Here is a 22,267-nt window from a genome sequence, read left to right as displayed (position 1 = left end):
ACGCTCCCCGTCGCAATGATCTTTCCAGAAGCCTCGTCTTCAATCACGCCGATAACGTGATCATCTCCAACAATAGAGAGATTCCGCTTCTTTTCCACCTTCTCACGCTTTGATTTTAATATTCGCACACAATATCTCTGCGATTTTCACTTCACTCCTCAATTTTACTTTTCAACCATTTATGTTGGAAAGCAATAGAAAGCTTATACATAATGTATTTGAAACTACTGAGATCAATTTCTATCACGAAGTGTTTATTGAGTAAGTGTATCTCCATTTTTTTAACTAAAAGTACAATTATAATTAGTTTACTTTTCAGAAGAAAAAGCTTGTTTTTAATGATTAAAACTTTACTAGTAAAGGTTATATTTTCAATTAAAGCAAATGGTTATGATTGGAAAACCATAGCCATCTCATCAAATTAAAATAAAATTACATTTTCAATGTACACTATTAATACAAAAATAACTTTTTAGCTCTTAAATATTTACTTTATAGTTGGCCCTTTACCATGTATTGCTAGCACAAAATTGTTAGAAAAATGTAAAATGCATTGAAATAATAGTTTAGGTAAGATCTTATTTTCACATGTAAATTTTACATATAAAAATATGTCTATCAAATAGTTAAAGTATTTTTTACATAACTAAATTACATATGTATATTAAATGGTCACTATAAAAAATAAAATACAAAAATATTAAATATATCTAAATATAAAAATTGTCAACCTAGAATAGTAAGAGTTAAAATTCAATAGTATTTCTAGTTGGTAATTCGAATTCTTGTAACTTATGCTAACTTTAGCAATGAAATGTTAAAAAATTAAATATAACAAAAATATTTTTGTCTTCGTAATAGGGTGAGGATTATGAATATCTTTAGAAATGGAAAATAACTTATTTTTATATGATCAAATATGAAAGTAGCAACACTTTCATCTAATTTCAAAACTATTTACCAGATACAAAGGGATATTTATTTTAACGAAAAGAATGATTTGTTTTTATGAAAAACAAATTTAGTCAAACAAATCATTACCATTATGTCCAACGATTGAAAATTTAAGATTGCATGTGTGATCTATTACCTCGAGTAATGTTGCTGCTAGATTGAAAATTTAAGATTGCAATTGGATAGTAGATGTGTGATCTATTACCTCGAGTAAAAGTTGCTGCTAGCAGTAGGTCGCATCTTTCTGTACGACTAAAATGCATGCTTCGCAGAATCTTAGTTAACTGAGGCTAGTTTGACTTGTAATTGTAAGCTTAGCACTTTTCATTGTTTCTTTCATCCACTTGTACCAATTGGTGACAATAAACTCAGACAGTTGTTTACTCATTTAGTTAATGTTTTTAAATATATTGAGCATCAAAGATTTTCCATCTTTCAACTTTCAGAGAATGGGATAAGTAGAAAGTCTGCAATTTTCATAACCAATGATTCCAGATAAATGGTTTCAAAAAAATACAGAATTTTGCGATGGTTCAAAGGCCAGAAAATGAAACCACGCATTAGAGTTAAAGCCTGAAAGATACAAGCATAAGGTATTTATTGTAAAAATGGAAACGGCTTCCAGCTCTTAATGTTCACTTCAAATTTCAAGAATATAATAAAACTAGAAAAAAGCTAACAAATTAGTCATTCTTCTGACAGCTTTTGCCCTAGCACAGGAATGTCTTCATATCGTTTCTGCACAAGAAAATATAATTATGTATCAAGGATAAAATAACAAACAGCTTAAATAGTAAGCGATCGCAATAGCATTGTAAACCACAATCCTGAAAATTGATGGTTGGCAATAGGTTTAACACTATAAACAATAACATACTTCTGCTAGCATAGATGGGATCGACAATACAAAATTACACATAGTTAGGAATCCCATCTATTTTTAAGTGAAATCATGAACTGCGATTCCTTCGAAATTGCATAAATGAGGCAGAGCAATACACAAGTCAGAAATAGTGAGTATTCATATATAACTAATAAAATATAAAAATGGAATATCAACCACGGCATGTATTTTATCTAATAATCATTTGAATTGGAGATAACGGAAACATGAGAGTGGCAACACCCGTTCTCATTAATGGAATATCAACCACAGCATATGTTTTAATCGAGACATCAATCCTGACCAACAAGTTTTGTAAACAGTTTGCCTGTTTCAGCAAATAATTATTATTATAATGAAACACTTACGTAGCATTTGGTGCACGAACAAAACAAAAATGGAATATCCTATTCTGTTCTGTGCACTTTTAAGCAGAACAAAAATGTAATATTTTCTAACCTTAAGTTGTCCTAAAATATTTTTAAACGACCCAGATATGAAATATAACTCATTCTGTTCTGCACATATATCAAATGTTATTATGCTACCTTATTTTGACTAATAGATTTACCATTTACAACATCTCCCTTTGCTAAGACGGGTCAAACATAGAAGAAAGCTTACTGGAAAAAGAGAGAACTAGCTATGAGGGGAAGGAAACAGAATTGATCGCGAGGACCAACTCGTGCCCTCTGATAAATTTTGAGTTCTCAAGACAAGGAAGATGAAATGAGAAAGGGTAACCCAGAGGCTAAGAGGTGGACAGGGTTTGAAATTATAGGGAGAAAAACATTTATAATTGCCTCTTTTTTCTTGGGGAAAGGTAAATTTATAATTATGCTGACAAAACTTGAACAAAACAATTGATATGGACTGGTGCAACCAAAATTATGATTGTCCAATAGTGATGTTAGACTCTATTCAAATTGCCTTTGAGTGGTATTGATATAGATTGAATTCAACAGCAACATGTTAAGTAGCACCAAATACAGGAAACAACGAACATAGTCAAGCCTCCTTATCTAACTACCAAAATTCAACAGACCAAGTACATATTCAGAATTATTTAACTAGAACTTGGCATAGATGTAATTACTATAATCTACAACCAAATATGAACCAGTCAAATAAAAACCATTCCTCCTAATGCTTCCACACCTTTCCAATTTTATCACTATTATACCAGTTCTGAATCTGCCTATAGAGCTCTAATTCTAATCAAGATCCTTTAGAGCAATATCCAACTATATACAACATAAATCATAATCTAATTCTAAAACTAATAATGATGTAATCAATCATGTATTATTTTGCAATAAGAAGAAATGCTGAGTTGATTGAAAACCCTGATCTACATAACCAATAGTCTAAAAAGAAATACATCACAATACAACAACAATCAGGTCTCACCCCATACCAGGGTAGTCACAAAGATCGACCCCATCGTATGTTGGCTACAATTGATTAGGTTAAAACGAAGATATAACCCTACAGGAAGCTATAGGAAATCCGAAATCTACAGAAAACTATTTAAAACCGGAGCTACAAATTTAGCAAGAAAGCCTAAAGATATCATGGACTGTCTATGATCATAACAAGTTGGGAACCAAATCATTATAAAAATTAGAAGATTAACTTCTTTTAAAACGTTAAAAAAAAAAGCTCCTAAGATTTACCGATAATACAAAACCCAATCCAACTAAATTTGAGCGGCCAAATTTACCGTTTCCAGAAAACAAAAAGCATATCACAGAGCATGAAACATAGATCGCAATTAAATTAAAGATAGAATCTAGAAGCTTCATTACCCCAACATTATTAGCCTCCCAGAGCTTGTGGATTCCATAATCTACAGCCTGGAACCAAGTATTGAAATCCTCAGCAAAAGAAAATTAAAACAACAATTACCTAAATTGAAAAAAGAAGAGGAAGTAACGGACCCGTTCTCCGAGGAAAGCGCCAGCGATGACAAAGGTAACATAGACAGAGTTGCGACGCATAACAACCTTGTAAAGGCTTTCGAAAATTCCTCCACCTCTTCTTCTAGCAACAGTTTCCATGGCGATTGAGTTTGCAGATGCACCTCACTTCGATTCACCAATCTAGGTCTAGGTTACCTTTCTCTTTTTCTCTCGCTGTTCTATTTCTCTTCCTTCACCACGCTAAGAAAAACTGAGTTGAGATCGGTATCACAGTTTCACACGGACTTTTCGGGCCCACTCGGACCGCTTTGTGTGCCCAATTTGCTCTTAATGGGCTGGGCTGGGTTCAAGTCCTTTACACAGTTCAGGCTGCTTCCTGCACCCACAATTAAACTTCCACGATGCCTTTAATTATTTTTCTTATTCTGATATTACTTTATTAATTAGTTCTATTTCAAAATAGTTTAATTTTAATTTGTGATAAGCTCTGAATTGAAAAGGGTGAAGATGGGTTAGAACTTTTGTTTTACTTGCCGTTATGCTTCTTACATTACATCATTTTGCAACATTCTTTTAGTAATTAATAATTCAATATTTTACATGGAAAACCGTGTTAAAATGAAAAATCATGAAATCCTCAATTATCTATCATAATACGCACTTAAAATAATAATTGTTGAATAAAATGTTTGTATTTTTTTTATAAGAACGACAACAGTTGTTTCATGTCTATATAAGGGCATTCAAGTTTCAAAGAAAAAGAAGAGGAAAAGCCTAGCTTCCTAGCTTAGCAATCGGGATTGCTAACTTCACCAACAGTTATGCAAAAAAATACAAAATAGTTTTTGCAGTGTGATCATCTTTATCACCTCAGGGAATTTATTAGATGCATCATGGACAGACAGACAGAAACAGAGCAATACATTAGTAAGAACTGCATAAATAATTAAAATTAATAAAACTGCTTATACATGTCCAAAACTCTTTATCGCAAGAGTCTAGTAATAAAATAATAATATTATTATTATTATAATATTGCTTGTTTCTCTTTTCATCATTGCTATTTATTGAAAAGTAATTTTTCTAATGTTATTTTATTATGAAATTATCAAAATAATACAGGTTTTAAAAGAATTTTGTTAAAATATTACAATTTCATAAACAAGAAATCATGCTAAAACTAAACAATTTAATTACACATGAAATAAAGTAGTATACTATCAACTGAAAGAGTATCAAGTTACGACCACTTATATAAAAAATAATCTAAAATTAAAATAATGATATATTAATACAATTCCGATTCATTTCATTCAAATTAAAAGTCATCACAACTCATAGGATTTTCATTCATTTTATTTTAAAATTAACACAATTTCAATTCATCTACGGTAACTTCAGCACAACTTTTTCATCTGCGAAATTTTTAAAAAATTTATATCATTATGATTTACATAATGATGAAAAAACCTCTAAAAAGCATTAGACAATTTTTGCATAAGGAAAACATAAATATTCAATTAGGCTGCGTTGTGAGACAAACCGACATACACATTCGAACATGACATTGGTGGTGGTGATCCTGCTGCCCCTGCAATTTCCAGCTGAGCTGAATTTACACAGATATTCTAACGACAACACAGATTAAATAATTATACGAAATATGAGACTCTGATATAAACTAAACACCGAAATATACCGACAACAATCTCCGTATATGTCTTGTAATTGCAGTTACCACAGCAAGAGCTTCCTACATCTCAGTTATCACTTCAAGAAACCAGACACAACTTCAAGAAAATACAACATGGTAGCTGCTGACAAAAGGATATTTGTTAAACCGACTCAATTAATATGATATATCCACCGTCCACAATACATCTCTACATAGAATTGGAGGAGCCCAAGACACTCATTGGAGTTGAAACAAAACTGTAAAGAAGACTAAGAAGAAAACTCTAACTATCACATGGTAAAGAATTCAAAGAAAATTAAAAATCAACAGAGTAAAAAGTTGACAAGGAAACAGAATCAAATTCCTTTTGGGCACCAACAACACAATTTTCTTTATCAATTCGACAACTTTATTGTAAACTGGAGATATGGTACAGTGAAATACAGGCAGTATTAGAATGAGTGAAGTTAAAATACTAACAAAATAATTAGCAAAGATTCTAAAAAGTTAAAAATCCTCGTCCATCTTGAATACATGTGCCCCTCCATTACCGTTCAAGCTAGACATAACAGAAGCCTTCTGATAGTCCCCAACGCGCTTTTCAAAGAAGTTAGTTTTCCCCTGGAGAGATATAAGCTCCATCCAATCAAAGGGATTCTGAACACCGTACACCTTCCCGCATCCAAGCGCACCCAGTAGCCGATCCGCGACAAACTCAATATACTGACTCATCAATTCCCCGTTCATCCCCACCAACGCACAAGGAAGCGCGTCGCACACAAACTCCCTCTCTATGTCAACCGCTTCGCGCACAATCTCCTTCACGCGTTCCTCGGTGAGCTTCTTCCTGAGGAGAGAGTACAAGAGGCACGCGAAGTCGCAGTGAAGCCCTTCATCTCGCGAGATGAGTTCGTTGGAGAAGGTGAGACCGGGCATCAAGCCACGCTTCTTGAGCCAAAATATCGAGCAGAAGCTGCCGGAGAAGAAGATTCCCTCAACGCAGGCGAAGGCGACGAGGCGCTCGGCGAAGGAGTCGGTGGCATCGATCCAGCGCAAGGCCCATTGGGCCTTCTTGGCGACACAGGGGATGGTATCGACGGCGCGGAACAGGTGATTCTTTTCTGTGGAGTCTTTGATGTAGGTTTCCAAGAGGAGACTGTACATCTCGGAGTGGATGTTCTCGATGGCGATCTGGAAGCCGTAGAAAGCACGAGCCTCGGCGGCTTGGATTTCCTTCATGAAGCGGGCAGCGAGGTTTTCGAGAACGATGCCGTCGGAGGCGGCAAAGAAGGCGAGGACGTGGGTGATGAAGTGGCGCTCGCCGTCGGTGAGGGAGTCCCAGTGGCGGAGGTCTTGGGAGAGGTCAACCTCTTCGGCGGTCCAGAAAGAGGCTTCGGCTTTCTTGTACATTTCCCAGATTTGGGGGTATTGGATTGGGAACATGCAGAAGCGGTCGGGGTTCGGGGCCAGGAGTGGCTCTTCGGGGATTGCAGGCATTGTCGTGGTTCTTGAATTGAAGCTGGATTCAAATTTGAAAAGAGAACAGAGAATTGGCGCTTGACGGAGGAGATTGAGGGGTTTATATAGGAAGAGATTTGGGTTTCGGTTTTTGAAATTCTTGAAGGAAAAAAAGAGAGGCAGCGGGTGATTTTAAAATTTTGAGAAATCTTGCGGGAGAAGAAGGACTAAAAGGAGGGACGGGGCAATTTAGGTATTTCCGGAAAAGAAATACTAGAAGAATATAGGAGAGAGAAAGTAGTGTTTTAAGTTACAACTGTTGAAGGAGTCTTCCGAGGTTAAAGTGATTTAGCAAAAACTTTAAATTCTATCATATTATCATTTTTATTAATTTTTGTTTTCAATTTCATTACTATGGTTACTATTATTACTTTATATAATAATTTATGATAATTAAGATGATAAAAATAATCATACAGCTTTTAGTAATTATGTATATTTATTATTTATGGTTAATGGTTATTTTAATATTTATTTACAAATGGATGAAAAGCGATATCATATTATTTATTTGTGGATATTTATATTTTATTAAATTAAATTTAGTGAAAATTAAAATTAATTTATAATTTATTAGATTAAATTTAATTAATATTAAATTTTAATTTATATTTATACTTAATTTTATTTATTTCTTTAGATTTTATTTTAAAAATTTATAAAATATTTTTTTCTAAATTACTTATTTTTAGAACTTTTAGTTCGTAAGTATTGTTTAAACCGGTAAGAAGTGAAATTTTTTATTATAGGTCAGATAATATATAAACATTATCTGTGTTGATGCAATCCATTGTCATAGCTAATAATCAATATAATTACTCTTGTTAATACTAAATTTATTATGATTAACATTATTTTGTATGTATTTTGTAAAACTCTCATTTTATATTTGTCTTCTTTTTTTATTTATATTTTGTTTATCATATTTGATTAACGGTTCAGGTTTCGAAACACAAATTTTTGGATTAAATATGTTTTCCGTCCTTTAAGTATCAACGATTTTGGTTTTAGTCCCTACTCGAAACTTTGATGGTTTTTAGTCCTTATAGTTTTGAAACTCTTACTATTAGTCCTTAAAATTGGATGGCATTAACTTTTGTTTGACGTGGCTAACGGCCAGCCCACGTATCATGTCACCTGACTACTTTTAATTGACATGGCAGTAAAGGTGTGGTGGTCGGTCGATCTGGTGGGTGGTCGGCCACTCGGTTTGGTGGTCGGCATGGTGGTCTTTGCCCATAACCGTTCGGTCTTTTTCCAACACCGTTCGGTCTTTCATATATTGCACTCCACCCATCACCATAATCGTTCGGTCTTTGCCCAACACTGTTTGGTCTTTCATATATTGAACTCCACCCGTCACCAACACCGTTCGGTCTTTGCCCAACACCGTTCGGTCTTTTATATAGTTTGTTTCTATTGCATTGTTCTGTTGATTGTAATAGAACCCACCAGGTCGGCCGACCACCAGTCCGAGTGATCGACCACCCACCAGGCCGACCGACCACCAGACATCCGACCACCCACCAGGTCGACCGACCACCACACCTTTACTGCCACGTCAATTAAAAGTAGTCAGGGAAGGTGGCATCATACGTGGGTTGGTCGTTAGCCACGTCTATTAAAAGTTAATGTCGTCCAATTTTAAGGACTAATAGTAAGAGTTTCAAAACTATAAAAACTAAAAACCGTCAAAGTTTCGAATAGAGACTAAAACCAAAATCGTGTGATACTTAAACGACGAAAAACATATTTAACCCCAAATTTTTAAATAAGTAGCAAAATTTTAGTTGTAAATATCTATTTGATTCTCTATAGCTTAAGTTAGCAAGAGAACTTTAAAATCAATATAAGTATATGAGTAAAAAAAAGACAACCATATATATTTTTTTTTAGCGCAATACCATTTACATTTATAAGTTTTCATGACCTTATGAGTTTTTATGTAAAAATGAATAATGTCATAAAAATATTAAATAATATTAATAAATATAAAAATTTATTAAATATATAATAATTAGCGAAAAAATAATAACAACGTGACATAGTATTACTTTATATATCAAATATTTAATAAATATATAATATCAAAAAATATGATAATATATTTAAACGATGTTTAGTTATATATTTATAAAATAAATATATCTCAAATATTTTATAAATTTATATTAGTCAAATTGAATCGATATCTCTTATATTTGACAAGGTATATACATCAACAAATTAATTTATTTTAACTTTTCATTGTGATTTTTAATTAAATTAATTTAATTACTCATATTGTCCAAATTCACAATATTAAGTGTGAATTTTTTTTTATTATTATTACTACATTCAAGATCTTGAATCAAATGACACGTGTTTAACTTTGTATAGAAACATACAAACACGATTTTAGTTAAAAACTTGTTTAAAAACGCGATTCTACTTTAAGATACAATAACTAATCTTTTTATTATTATTATTATTTCGTTATTTAAAGAATACAAACATAAAAATATAACGTATTTCAATTTATGAACTTAGTGAGTAATGAAATAAAACATAAATGTAATACAATTAAATTAAAAAATACAAAATGCAACTTTTTATTTTAAAATGGAACTCTTTTTTTATTCATTTTACTTCAAAATCAAATTTAATGTGTTTACACTGTTTATCACAACACTAAGGGAAACAAAACTAGTACAATTGCATGCTTGTTCAAATTTTATAAGATGGTAAAAATAATTACCATCATAACATAAAAGTAATTACCAAAGTAGTAATGATGAGATTATATAGAAAAGGGTTTACACCATAAACAATTAAGAATTGATATATTAGTATAGAAATATAAAACAATTATCTACAACAATACTTAATAAATAATAAAAGTAAATGTTTGGGATAAAGATTGAGATCCCTTACTTAAAACATTTCAAGTTGTTCTGAAGATTGGATGAGTTTCCTGATGATCTCCATTATCCAAATTGCATTGTATGCTCTCTCCTTTGTCCAAGTTGTATGGGAGGGTACCTGTCAAAGACACAAGTCAGTGACTTTGCGTAACAATGTTTAATAGAAAAATGAGTACTCATAAATAGTTCACTAGTACAATTAAGGTATACCGCCTCGGTTATTTTCACTTAAAGACACCGGTTTTACAACCGGTGCATATTCAGACGAGGTAAAAAAATGGATTTTTTGGCTCGCTCCTGAACCGAATCAAAAGGATTCAGATTATGACTCGGTTCACAGACAACCGAGGCAGTAAAGTTTTTTAATTTTTTTATTTTGAACCGAGATCAGTGTTCTTATGTTTGTTTATTTTCTTTTTGTGGTTAAACTTCTTTCTCTTGTCTGCAATGTTTTTCATATCCATGGTCTTTGAACAAAATTTGTCAAACTCAGAAGAAGGGGGAATAGGAAGCAGAGAGAGCAGACGGGAGATCCAAACCAAAATCAGATATCCAAACCAAAAACAAAAAATCAGAGATCCATTGAGCCATCCACCTGCAAAGAAACATAACCAAAAACCAAAAATCAAAAACCAAAAAACGCAGAAAAGGGTTTCCGCCATTGCAGCCGCCGTCGCGGGCTGTCTCGCACACCGTCGCGGGCTCTCGCCGCACCGTCGCGAGCTCCCTCGCCGCGCCGTCGCGTTCTCTCTCGCCTCCCCGCGCCGTCAGAGCTTTCTCGCCTCGCCGCACCTCGCCGCACCGTCGCCGCACCGTCTCATCTCGTCTCGTCTCGTCAAATCTCGTCTCGGTTCGCGTCGTCGCACCGTCACCGCACCGTCCTGGGGATGCAGAGGGAGAAGCCATCTGGTCTAGTGAGAGAATGATGGAGTTGAGGGAGAGGGGACTTGAGAATGAGAGGTTGCAGGAGAGGAGGGAGGGGTTGCTGGAGAGGAGGGAGGGGATGAGGGAAAGTGAAAGTGAAACGTGAAATGGGAAATGGAAAATGAAACATCATATCTAGGATAATTTTTTTGGCACCGGTTCACTCTCCACCGAGGCATATAGTCCTAAAAAAAAAAATGAAATAGCTATATGCCTCGGTTTCCGCCTAAACCGAGGCATAAACATGGATTTACACTGGTTCTTACTGAATCAAAACCATAGGCTCACTGCAGTCAGACGTGTCAGGCAACTTTTAGGCCTCGGTTTTGCTATGAATCGAGGTAATATTACTTATATGTTTCGGGTTCCCTTGAACCGAGACGTATAAGTTCACCTAAACTACAAAAATGCCACTGCGTTTTGATATACTTCGATTTTTCCTAAACCGATGCCTATACCGCAAGTTAAAAAGCAATTTTTTACTGGTTACATGACCTTTTCAATAATATCTAATTTAATCACCACTAAACCAATTCAATTTTACAGATATATAAATGCAAACAATGATATCTAACACATATTTTATGCATCATATAGAGATAAGACAAAATAATATAATTGTAATTAATTTCTACCTATTAATTTAGCACTTTTAACACGTAAATACACGACCAAAATAATTTATCTTAGTATAAAATAAATAAATAAAATGTATATTATTTTATTTATTTTCTGCGGATTTTACTAAAGTGGCAGTGAAGTTAAGTTGAATACCAAATGTGAAGAGAACGAATCATATGAAGGTAAGACAAATAATCATAACATTAGATCATGCAAAGACATTGATATGTAAGTTGTTTCAAACAATCTTTGAATGTCTGGAGAAGAAGATAACCAACTTTGTGTTTAAAAAAATATATTAATCATAAATATCGTTTTAAATTACTTTTATAACTAGGGATAATTTAATAATATTAATTTTTAATTCATTGTTTTTTTTATTATATTAATCAAATCCCTCACTAACTTTAGTTTCAAATCTACTCTCCATCACTTGTGATCCCTTTGAAAAAACAATACATAATTTTCTCTCAAATTCATCTATTTTTTATTCATCAAAACATCTCCATCAAGTTTGGAGAAACAATTCCATCATTCACCTCAAGATGAAGACATTTAATCATTTTTTTTATCACCAATCATGATAAAATAAATATAAAAGCAACAAAATACTACATAGTGTAAAAAACAACTAAACTAGTTGAAACAACATATAAATCATAAAAAGTAAAACATAATCCTCAGTCATGTTAAATCATAAATAACTTGATTGATCAGTGTAACACAACTTAAAAAGACCAATGCATTATGTCTTTTTCAACCACGTGAAAAGAACATAAAAAAACAAACAAAATAAAAGATAAATAAAATTTGAACAAAAGATGTACTCTTAATTACAAAACACATATTTTTTTTCTAAAATTCATCAATTCTCTATTATTCAAATCATGTCTCTCAAGTGAACACATTTAAGAGAGACACCTCTATCCTTCACCTCATCACCTCATCAAGATGAAGACATTTAATTAATCTTTTTATCACCAGTCATAGTAAAATAAATATAAAAGGCAAAAGAATACTACACAATGTAAAAAACAATTAAACTAGCTAAAACAATATATAAATCATAAAAAGTAAAACATAATCCTTAATCATTTTAAATCATAAATAACTTGATCGGTGTAACCCAACTTAAAAAAACATTGCATTATGTCTTTTTCAACCACATGAAAAGAACATAAAAAAACTAAACAAAATAAAAGATTTTGAAGTACGGTTATCAATAATCCATTGACAATAATATATTTATGATTAATTTTGTTTATTTATTATTATGTATGATTGTTATAACTCTTATGACATAATTTATAAAGTATCACATATACAAACTGAGATGTTGTAAAATAGAATTTAACCTTAGTAATACACTTAATAAATTATTATATTGAACGATGAAACAATTAGAGAATATTAACAACAAAATAAGTTTTGCTATTATTAATCATACGCTCCATCCTCCCAACTACTTTACTCCACAACACAATTTTTTTTCCTAATTGTTTAATGATATCTACAATTATATCAAAAGGCTATAATTTAGAAAGAGAAAAAATGGTTACTATCATCTTTCAACCAAAACACCTATATAAGTAAACAATGTTTTAATACGAAACTAGCTGTATTGTAAGTTAACTCTTTAAAGTAATAAAATGCATCTAATCTCTCTAAATAAACTTGCTGAAATATAGAGTTTAGATGAAATAAAATATAAGATGCTTTAAATCGATTAAGCGCAACCTAAATTTATACAGATCCCTTAAAAATTTCTAAAATAATGGACTTTATTTTTTTGCAAAATTTGAACATCATCTAAATGCTCAATTAAATTTTATTATTTGCCTCAATCCCTCCCCATTTGTGTAGGATTAAATAACACGTTTTATTATTTATAGGAAGTAAATTCAGTATAAGAAAAAGGAAATTATCGTTTTAGTTTCGAATGTGATTGTATTACAAGGCACTTTTTTTTTCTGTATGATTCATACGAATTGTATATTCGAAGTCTAAAACAATGGTATAATTTTGATAGGTACCCATGGATTACCCAAAAACGGTGCATCAGTAGGTAGCTAGTTTTCCCGTGCGCTCACCCCGTGGTGAATTTGCGGCGGCCCAATTGGTGATTTGTTTTTGTCTGTTTGTTAAAATCATTTTCACTAATTTTCTCTGACGCGTGGCGTGGAGAGGAGTGAGAAAGTAGGAAATAGCAGAGTAGAAAGTTGAGAATCAAGAAACGGGTCAGTGTTTACGGTGTATGCTGAGAGTGAAGGCGATTGGTGACGATGGAGTTGAAAGAGATTCAGAGACTCGAAGGTCACACCGATGGGGTTTGGAGCTTGGATTGGAACCCCGCCACTGGACACGCCGGTATTCCGCTCGTCTTTGCTTCTTGCAGCGGCGACAAAACCGTCCGAATCTGGGAGCAGAACCTCTCCTCTGGTCTATGGGCTTGCAAGGTATTTTCTCATATCAATTTTCATTCTCAATCGTTGCGAAATTCAATTCTCTGATGTATTTTACAATTGAAGAAAATTGTGTGTGTGATATAGTTTACTTTGATTGTGGAAATGGAATGTAGGCGGTTTTGGAAGAAACACACACTCGAACTGTTCGATCTTGTGCTTGGTCACCGTCGGGGAAGCTTTTGGCCACTGGAAGTTTCGACGCCACCACTGCCATTTGGGAAAATGTTGGTGGCGATTTTGAGTGTGTTTCTACTTTGGAGGTAGGTTATTGCTAAATTCAACCTTTTTGTTTGTTGAATTAGGATGTTTATTCTTTGATAGTTGAACTTTACTTTGAGGTGAATGCGATTTTACTACAGGGACATGAAAATGAAGTGAAGAGTGTGTGTTGGAATGCGTCTGGCACGTTGCTTGCGACTTGTAGTAGAGATAAGTCTGTTTGGATATGGGAAGTTCTGCCCGGGAATGAGTTTGAGTGCGTGTCTGTGCTGCAAGGACACGCGCAGGATGTGAAAATGGTGAAGTGGCATCCCACAGAGGATATCTTATTTTCGTGTAGTTATGATAATAATATTAAGGTATCGCTGAGGCTAAAGTGGCTCTGCCTTTTTATTTTCATTTTTTTTTCTTTATTTGTTACTTGTGGTTGCTTCCTTTGCGGATGAATGATTGAGCAATGTACAAAATTAACACTGCATTTCTTTCAGGTTTGGGCGGATGAAGGTGATAGTGACGATTGGCAATGCGTCCAAACCCTTGGGGTGCCTAATAAGTACTACTTCTTGATCTCTTCCATCACCTTCAAGTCTATAGCCTCTTGGTTTTCTTATCTTTGTAGCAACGAGTGTTTTTTTCCGTATGTTATGTAAAATGTAGTTTGCATATATGTTGGCCATTATCGTTATTGTTAATTCTAATTTAATTTATTTATTTTAAACATTGTTATTTATCAGCGGACATACTTCCACTGTCTGGGCTCTCTCCTTCAATGCGAGTGGTGACAGAATGGTTTCGTGTAGGTATGCCAAAATTTATTTTGCTCGCGTGTTTAATTGTTTTATCATTTTCTTTAACTTCTGTGACATTTTTTTATGGCAAACCTTCATGGCAGCGATGATCTTACCGTGAAGGTCTGGGGAACAGAAAACACAGAGATTCAATCTGGTGGTGGGTTTGCACCCTGGTTAGTATTTCACTAGTTTCCTTTTTGCATCTCTTACATTATTTTTTTCCCCTTCTATAGAATATGTATTGGACATCTCATATTTTATTAGAAGTTATTTGATGCTAGCCATTCACATTTATGTACGGATGTTATTATTATGGATTATTGCTTTAAATCTTGAAACTGGTTTTTCCAGAGGAACATTGTAAAGTGGTAGAGGACCTACTTTTTGGGATAAAGCGTATGGACTGGAAGTAGAGTGTATCATGACATAACCTGTAGCTCTTTAACAGTCTCGAGTGGAACAATAGAAGTAAATAAACCAGATTTTGTTTGAATATTTAATGCTTAATTCTTTCCCTTCTTAACATCCTGATTTTAGGAACTCTTCTCTAATCCCTCCACACTAATCAATATCACGCTGTAGTGGACTGGAGCTGCCCTGGTTTGCTATGGGATTCAAATAGTGAAGATTTTCCAATAATTGTCATTCGGTCATAATAATGGCAAAAATAGCATAGCTGGCTACTATGAAGTTTACCTCTGTTTTGACCTTTCTTCCTTCAGACTTTTAAGGATATATTTTTTTCCTTTGTTTCATCCTTTATTCTCCCATTCAACTTTCCAGTTCACATTATCATAATTTGATATAGTTTTGTATCTATTTTTTCTAATAATTGCGTCATCTTCTTTCAAATTTTGACTTCGTTACTATGTCTTTATTGAACCTAGATTGATGGTGGTTGTTTGCTTAAACTGTGACTTCTATTATTTATTTTGAATTTCATTAGTTTTGGGTTTTCTTTTGTTTTTGAGGATTTATATGCGCACTATAAACTTTTTAGTTTGTATTATATTATTTAAAATAGTGTCCATCTTGTTATCCTGCTATAGCGAGTTTAGAGTTAGGCATTGTACTGTGTCCATTGAGATTGATAACTATACTGACTACATCATGATCCATTGCTTGCTTGCTATTGTCTCACGATTCCCCTGCCTACTTTATCTTAAACTCAATATTTTGAAATGTCTAATTTTGATATATCTGATCTTTGAAGTTGTAATCTGACTGTCAATTCTGCTATATTCATATAACAGCTTGGAATAGTTTGAAACACCATCGTTAGTTTCTTTCAAATATTATGAAATCAATTGCATAGGTTGGTTGTGTTCATAATACTAATTTTTACTATAGCTGACTATCAATTCTGCTATATTCATATAATAGTTTGGAATAGATTGAAACACCATCGGTAGTTTCTTTCAAATATTATAAAATCAATCGCATAGGTTGGTTATGTTCATAATACTATTTTTTACTATAGCATATCACTTAATAATGAAGGCATATTAATATACTCTATTCCTTTCCGGATATTTTATTTATTTTTTCTTATTGGAATTTCAGGAGACATCTTTGCACTCTTACAGGGTATCATGATCGGACAATTTTCTCAGTTCATTGGTCAAGGTAAAATGACACTTGCGTCTAACTGGGCATTTACATAAACTTGCTGCCTTTGTTAACGAAATTTCTATCTATAATATATGTGTGCCTTTGAGAATGCCATTATTTTTATCTATGTCTATTCCCGATGTTGATGATGTCAAATTAAGCAACATTATTATGGATTAAAGGAGCTATTATGTTATGGTCAACCCCCATATTTAAAAGTTATGCTGACTTTCTTCGTACATTGTGGATGGATTACCCTCTTTCAGTCTTTGGGTCACTGATATTTTGAGAAGTGTATGAATGATTTTTTATGTATGCAACATTCTGTGGATCAAACGTTAGTTCATCACTTATTGCTTTCCATTTTCTTAATTGATTGCCAGATGAATATAATGACTTGTTTGTTATCATGATATCAGATGTGAGATGTATCATCTTATTTCATTTCTTTTTATAAATCTGACATTTATGTACCCTGTGTGCTGGTATGACAGAGAAGGTATCTTTGCCAGTGGAGCCGCTGATGATGCTATACGCCTTTTTGTGGATGACAATGAAAGTCAGGTATGCCTATTGTTTACTAGTTACCGCAGTTACCCAATAACATAAGCAGTTCAAATGACACATTGTGGTTATTCATTCCTAATGTACTTTGTGTACTTATTGCCTAATGGATAAATTCGGTTGTCAGGATGCAGTGTGTAATTATAAAAAATTAAGTATTTATGATTGGGACTAATTTATTAATTGAATATTTTAGAAACTAAGATGGGAATGTTAACTTGAATATTCATGTCTCAAACTCAGAAAAGTGCACGTGTTCTCCTACTGGAGAATTCTCTCATATATTGGGTATCCTAATTAAGAAGAGAATATCAGTTACTTAGTTGGTGCTGCACAATAAATTGCAAAGACTTTGTTTGGTTTAAAGTTTAAATGTCCAGCTAACCTATGCTGTGAATTTACTGGTTTTAAAGATAAGAAAATCTAATCTGCTGATCAACTGTGGCTGTTGGTCCCTCATCCTAAGGACCTCTTTGTTCCTCATTCTGACTTCTGGTGGGGAGAGCAAGTGTCACTGTTTATCATGACTTGTAACTTTAATTCAGTAGGGATGCCAGTGGGAGCATATCGATATTTTATCCTTGCATGTTTATTCTAAAGTGTAGGAAGAGTCTGCACAGAAAGGAGAAGCACCGGATTCTTTGTGCCCATTACTAGTTTCCTTTCTGCTGTAAAATCACGCACTTTAAATCAGACACTTCGTGATTCTATAGTGCTATTGGTTATTTGTGCATATCATTAGCCTGGAATTTCTTGATCTGTTTGTACTTGCTAACAAGGACAAGAGTAGCAAAAGACATGACAAACCAATGCCAAATGTTTCTTTATTTACAACATAGATGCAGACAACGCCCAGTCACTCAGTCATAATATTAACTGTATTCGCAACTTTCTTTATCTGGATCTAGTTTTTATTTGAACAGTGTTTTATTTTGAAGAGATTAGCATGATGTTCTTGCATACTGTTTGAGTTTACTGACAAGCTGGAGCAGCTGGTTTCCATTTTTTCTTAATATAATAATCTCCCTTCTCAATTTCAATGTATATTTTCGTACTTGCATCGGATCCTTTTGTTTAGATGCTCTTCTCGGTGTCTGCGAACGTTGGGGTGTTTTGAACCTCTACAGTTGTGCTGTTATTAAGAGATAAATCATTGAAATCCAAGTCCCTGAAAAATTCAAACTACTATGAGATTCTATGATTGTGTGGTAAAATAATGACCAAAATTGAACACAAGGATTTTAAATAATTGACTGTGTCTTTGTAGATTGTAGATGCATACCACTATCTAGAAAAAAAAAGGTCAAAACTGACAATTTTATTGCTTAGGTTGGTGGTCCTCTCTACAAGTTGCTGCTAAAGAAAGAGAAGGCCCATGACATGGATGTAAATTTTGTGCAGTGGAGCCCTGGGGTAAGATTCTCAGACGCTACTCTAATGGAAACGCATTGATAATGCAATGAGTATCTCTTTCCACACACATCGAGTGGGTGGAATAGTGGATTTCACTGCTAAATTAGATAATGCTCTTAGCTTATCGTGTCTGTGTCTGAATATGCCCTCTTAATATCATTGTGATAACTTGCATGATCAATGAAGTAATCGTGGTTTGTTGGCATCTATTATCAGTAATGTGTTTAACTGACAGGCATTGGTAGACTTTGCATCACGAAGGATAAAATACATTTTCATTCGTGTTAAAAGAAATTTAAAAAGAAAATGTAGTTTGCTTAGGACAACTTAATAACTTACAAAATCTTAGGGGCCATTTGATTTGAGAAAAAAAGTTTTATTTTTTCACTGTTAGTTATAAATACAACTTTGTTTCCTGTTTTTTAAGATTTGTATAGGAGCAATGAAGATAACTTTTTATTCTTTTCATTGTTTCGTGCTCAAATCTTTCAAAGAATCAAGTACAAACTAGAAAGTAAATTCTGTATTAAAAGTAAACAGAAAATAGAAACGATTATTTTTTCTTAAATCAAACAATCGTTTACATATTTAGAGAATGGTGACCTATATTAGCATTTTTTCCTACCTGTGTCTGTCTCTGCAATTGGTAACAGTTTTATTTACTAAATAGGAGAAGCCGCTGCTAGCCTCTGCAAGCGATGATGGGACAATCAAGGTGTGGGAGTTGATATCATAATGATGATGATAGTTTTTTCTCATTTGCTGTATGAGTAGCACAAAAAATTTACATTGGTGCCTATAGAAGTGCTAGATGTCTAGGCACCCTCATAGTTCTTTTTCTATTATCTTAAGTTATATTTACTACAAATTTGAAACAGATATTGATTATTGTATTTTTTAGGGAAGTCAGGAGTGTGACTGTAAATTGTAATTACTGTCAACTAAACTTTACATTTTTGCTCAAGAGTTGCTAAAATTTTCTTACTCTAGGCTGAACTGGGATCGTAAATATGCTTTACTTTCGTTAGTTATAACGATAGAGTGAAAAGTAAGGATACTCACTAATAACGGTGTGGCAACTTGATGTTCGAATTGATTTCCATGCCTACAATTTCTTGACGGGTCACAAAGCTACATTTGAGTTTTCACTAAATTTTGTTAGCCGTAAATTTCACATTTTCACTAGTATGCCCCCGGTAAGTCATTTGTAAAGGCCAACGATGTATACTGCACAGGAAGGACTAGTGTATAAAAAAATTAGCATCATAAATATCGAGATATACACTACAGAGTTAGATGACATGAGGGTCCAAATGCAAATTATTCCTTCACTTTTTTTGTAGATAGAACTGTTATATTAATTCTGATGAGTACTGGAACATTTGACATTTGACCATACAATTTGAAAGAGTTTTGATGAATCGTGACTAAACAGATGCACTTCTGTTTTAGTAAATAAAATTTCTTCTATCCAAATTGGGTTCGTTTAAATCGTTGGCATTTGTTGCAATAAAATATGCTTGAGTTAGAAACGATGCATCTTTTAACTCCAATGCACTAAACTTTTTAAAACACAAGCGTAATTATTTCTCGAAGGCTGAAAGTTATGTACATTACACATTGGAAGCTTCAACTCAGGCACTTAAGGGTCAAGGTTTGTTCAGAGCGAGAGACCATTTGGGAAATTGCTTGAACTAATGACTTGTTTTTTCTCGAAAGAAAGACAAGTGCTGAAACTGAAAACACAGTCACAATGAATAAAATATAAGAACTTGACAGTTTACAAATTTTAACTTCCGAAATGTTGGTTGAGTTTTTCACATGTATCATAAAAATCCCCGAAAACGTAATTGTCATAAAGAAAAAACAAATCGGATTATATAAAAGATTATATGATTACTAAACAATCCGTGATGAATATGTGGTTGTCGTTAAAGTGAATCACAGAAACGAAAAATCTAACACCTGTTCTCTATTCTTAGTCCTGCAGCATTTGCTCTTGTACACTCTTCAACCAAAGCCTCTCGTGCAGTGGAGATTCTGCTCGGAACCAAAGGGGCATCAAATGCTGTGCAATCTATCCAATCCTTCAACAGCTCCTCCTGACCCCACATATCAGGAATCCAAACCCTCCCAGCCACTTCAACTCTATGCCGCTTCAGCCTCTCGCGTCCATTATCCTCTTCTAAACCCTCTGTTACACTACTTTCCTTAGCAGCCTCCTGCAATGCCATTTTCTCCTCCTCGCAAAGAAGGGATTTTGAAGCAGACGGGTCTTCCTCTGTAACACCCTTATCTCTATCAATACCATCACGGTTAATTTTGCTCAGGGAGAATAAGGGGTCTTGCTGTTGCTGTTGCTGTTGCTGCTGCTCCTCCATGTTGATGATATCTTTACTTGGATGGAGAGTGTTAAGGTCCAATGACTTTGAAGGAATCTGGTCATGAGATTCAGCAGAGGATCGGTGAGCCATGAAGGGTTGGCTGTTATCTTTTCATGCAGAGAGAGAGAGAGAGAGAGAGAGAGTTTGAATTGTGTAGAAGAGATTTGAAATTGGAGAAGGTTGTGTGGGGAATAAAGCAAAGGGAGTGGGTGGGAAATTAGATTACACGTCGCCCACAGAGTTTCTTTTGTATGGTAAGTGACAAACGTACGTGTCTTGTTTGAGATGGGATTCTTATTGTGTGGTGTTTCAATTCCCACTCCCCTCACTGTTAATAAGTATGCCAAAATGGAATGAAAAGAAAAAGAAAGAGCCTCTTCTATAAGCACCATTCCTTTGATTGATTTTTGGAGGATTGTGAGGTTGACGTTCCTCTACATATGCCTATGCCTCTTTCATTCTTCCCTTTCAACCAATCACCTTCGCCTATCTGATTTTTTTTTCCCATGGTAATATTTTTCATTTTCATCATCATTCACTCATACCCTATACACTTCTCTCTTCTGACGTCCTTTTGATGAGACAGATACGCTTTAGATGCCAGAAAAGATATTTCTCTTATTCTTTTCAAACTTTTTCCCTTACGACAATATTATTCTCAGCTCTTCCTATCACATAATAACCTTTTCTTCATTATTAAGTTTTAAAACACAACAAATTCAACCATTTTTCTTTTCCTCAACACACCAAAAATATCAGATGAAACACCAGATATATATATATAATGAGTGTAAAAATGGTTACCGCTTAAATTAAAATATCTTTTATTCTAACACAGACTTCTCACAAGAACACTGTGTTTTCTGTTCTTATAAATTGACTTTATAAAATTATTGCCTCCACTCCTAAGTGTTAAGTGCTTTTAAATTATTATTTTTTTCGGTGAGATAAGTATTCTATGAAGCTAATGTTTTCATTTATTGGAATTAGATTGATTACAATGTATTATTCACTTTAAAGTTTGATTTTTTTCAGATTTGTGTTTAAAGAAGTTTTAGAAATTAAAATTATTCTTAACTTTAACTTTAGTAATGTTGAAAGTATTAAAATAAATTTTTTATTTCTTCATTTTTTTTTGTCTTTAATCTTTTGGATTTTCAATCTTTCTATGTACAATTATATTCTAACACTAAAGTTAATGTTCGAAAAATATACGTATTATAAATATACTTTTCGTTCTCTTTTAACTAATATTTATAATAATATTTTGACACTGAAATTAATATTAAAAAAATGAAATTTAGTATTATAAATATATTTTTTGTTTAAATAAGCTAATATTTCTTGTTTATATCTTCACTCGTTTGTATTATCCTTATTAACTTGCACTTGTGCGGTGTACAAATAATTAAAAAGTTTA

General features: G+C 33.4%; 4 protein-coding genes across 13 annotated transcripts; 1 reads left to right on the top strand and 3 right to left on the bottom strand.

Annotated features, from left to right (window-relative positions):
- Positions 1 to 1,409: 1,409 nt before the first annotated feature.
- Positions 1,410 to 4,013, bottom strand: LOC124842442 (ubiquinol-cytochrome C reductase UQCRX/QCR9-like family protein). Its single transcript, XM_047318921.2, has 3 exons — positions 3,778 to 4,013; positions 3,646 to 3,693; positions 1,410 to 1,692 (listed from the first exon to the last, which is right to left on the bottom strand). The coding sequence occupies exons 1-3, from the start codon at positions 3,895 to 3,897 to the stop codon at positions 1,642 to 1,644; spliced, it is 219 nt and encodes a 72-aa protein (XP_047174877.1). The 5' UTR covers positions 3,898 to 4,013; the 3' UTR covers positions 1,410 to 1,641.
- A 1,807-nt stretch (positions 4,014 to 5,820) lies between these two features.
- Positions 5,821 to 7,240, bottom strand: LOC124842437 (ribonucleoside-diphosphate reductase small chain-like). The gene has a single exon (XM_047318915.2). It carries the CDS (start codon positions 6,929 to 6,931, stop codon positions 5,942 to 5,944), a length of 990 nt encoding a protein of 329 aa, XP_047174871.1. The 5' UTR covers positions 6,932 to 7,240; the 3' UTR covers positions 5,821 to 5,941.
- A 6,133-nt stretch (positions 7,241 to 13,373) lies between these two features.
- Positions 13,374 to 19,447, top strand: LOC124842436 (protein CIA1-like). 4 transcript variants are annotated; one of them, XM_047318914.2, is made up of 10 exons: positions 13,381 to 13,856; positions 13,979 to 14,125; positions 14,225 to 14,443; positions 14,573 to 14,637; positions 14,819 to 14,884; positions 14,977 to 15,048; positions 16,439 to 16,501; positions 16,981 to 17,050; positions 18,380 to 18,463; positions 19,134 to 19,447. In XM_047318914.2, the coding sequence occupies exons 1-10, from the start codon at positions 13,683 to 13,685 to the stop codon at positions 19,197 to 19,199; spliced, it is 1,026 nt and encodes a 341-aa protein (XP_047174870.1). In that variant the 5' UTR covers positions 13,381 to 13,682; the 3' UTR covers positions 19,200 to 19,447. The 4 variants fall into 4 exon arrangements, with proteins under 4 accessions (XP_087971162.1, XP_087971163.1, XP_087971164.1 ...); XM_088115036.1 differs by lacking the exons at positions 18,380 to 18,463; positions 19,134 to 19,447 and adding an exon at positions 17,464 to 17,630 and having other exon boundaries at positions 13,374 to 13,856; XM_088115037.1 differs by lacking the exons at positions 18,380 to 18,463; positions 19,134 to 19,447 and adding an exon at positions 17,656 to 17,888 and having other exon boundaries at positions 13,376 to 13,856.
- LOC124842438 (protein BIC1-like) lies at positions 17,838 to 21,153 on the bottom strand. Of its 7 annotated transcripts, none has more exons than XR_015786537.1 (3): positions 20,429 to 21,152; positions 19,526 to 19,690; positions 17,838 to 18,218 (listed from the first exon to the last, which is right to left on the bottom strand). XR_015786537.1 is itself a non-coding variant. In XM_088115041.1 (3 exons), the coding sequence occupies exons 1-2, from the start codon at positions 20,935 to 20,937 to the stop codon at positions 20,124 to 20,126; spliced, it is 585 nt and encodes a 194-aa protein (XP_087971167.1). In that variant the 5' UTR covers positions 20,938 to 21,152; the 3' UTR covers positions 17,838 to 18,218; positions 20,076 to 20,123. The 7 variants fall into 7 exon arrangements, 6 of the variants coding, with proteins under 6 accessions (XP_087971167.1, XP_087971168.1, XP_047174872.1 ...); XM_088115041.1 differs by lacking the exon at positions 19,526 to 19,690 and adding an exon at positions 20,076 to 20,199; XM_088115042.1 differs by lacking the exon at positions 19,526 to 19,690 and adding an exon at positions 20,081 to 20,199.
- Positions 21,154 to 22,267: the final 1,114 nt, after the last annotated feature.

The sequence above is a fragment of the Vigna umbellata genome, chromosome 5 (assembly GCF_029865625.1).
Source record: "Vigna umbellata cultivar VRB3 chromosome 5, Vumbellata_1.0, whole genome shotgun sequence".
NCBI classification, from domain to species: Eukaryota; Viridiplantae; Streptophyta; class Magnoliopsida; order Fabales; family Fabaceae; genus Vigna; species Vigna umbellata.
Note: the sequence above shows the minus strand (reverse complement) of the source record. Positions and strands in the feature narration are given on the sequence as shown.

Bases quoted from the DNA above. Each gene is read 5' to 3' on its own strand.
- LOC124842442 (XM_047318921.2), bottom strand. From the start codon at position 3,897: ATGGAAACTGTTGCTAGAAGAAGAGGTGGAGGAATTTTCGAAAGCCTT. The intron at 3,694-3,777 runs GTCCGTTACTTC...ACTTGGTTCCAG, and splicing joins GCGCTTTCCTCGGAGAACGG to GCTGTAGATTATGGAATCCA. The intron at 1,693-3,645 runs GTAATGAAGCTT...TTTCTTGTGCAG, and splicing joins GGGAGGCTAATAATGTTGGG to AAACGATATGAAGACATTCC.
- LOC124842437 (XM_047318915.2), bottom strand. From the start codon at position 6,931: ATGCCTGCAATCCCCGAAGAGCCACTCCTGGCCCCGAACCCCGACCGC.
- LOC124842436 (XM_047318914.2), top strand. From the start codon at position 13,683: ATGGAGTTGAAAGAGATTCAGAGACTCGAAGGTCACACCGATGGGGTT. The intron at 14,638-14,818 runs GTACTACTTCTT...GTTATTTATCAG, and splicing joins ACCCTTGGGGTGCCTAATAA to CGGACATACTTCCACTGTCT. The intron at 18,464-19,133 runs GTAAGATTCTCA...TTTACTAAATAG, and splicing joins TTGTGCAGTGGAGCCCTGGG to GAGAAGCCGCTGCTAGCCTC.
- LOC124842438 (XM_047318916.2), bottom strand. From the start codon at position 20,937: ATGGCTCACCGATCCTCTGCTGAATCTCATGACCAGATTCCTTCAAAG. The intron at 18,219-20,428 runs GTGTTAGATTTT...TGAATTTTTCAG, and splicing joins GGACTAAGAATAGAGAACAG to GGACTTGGATTTCAATGATT.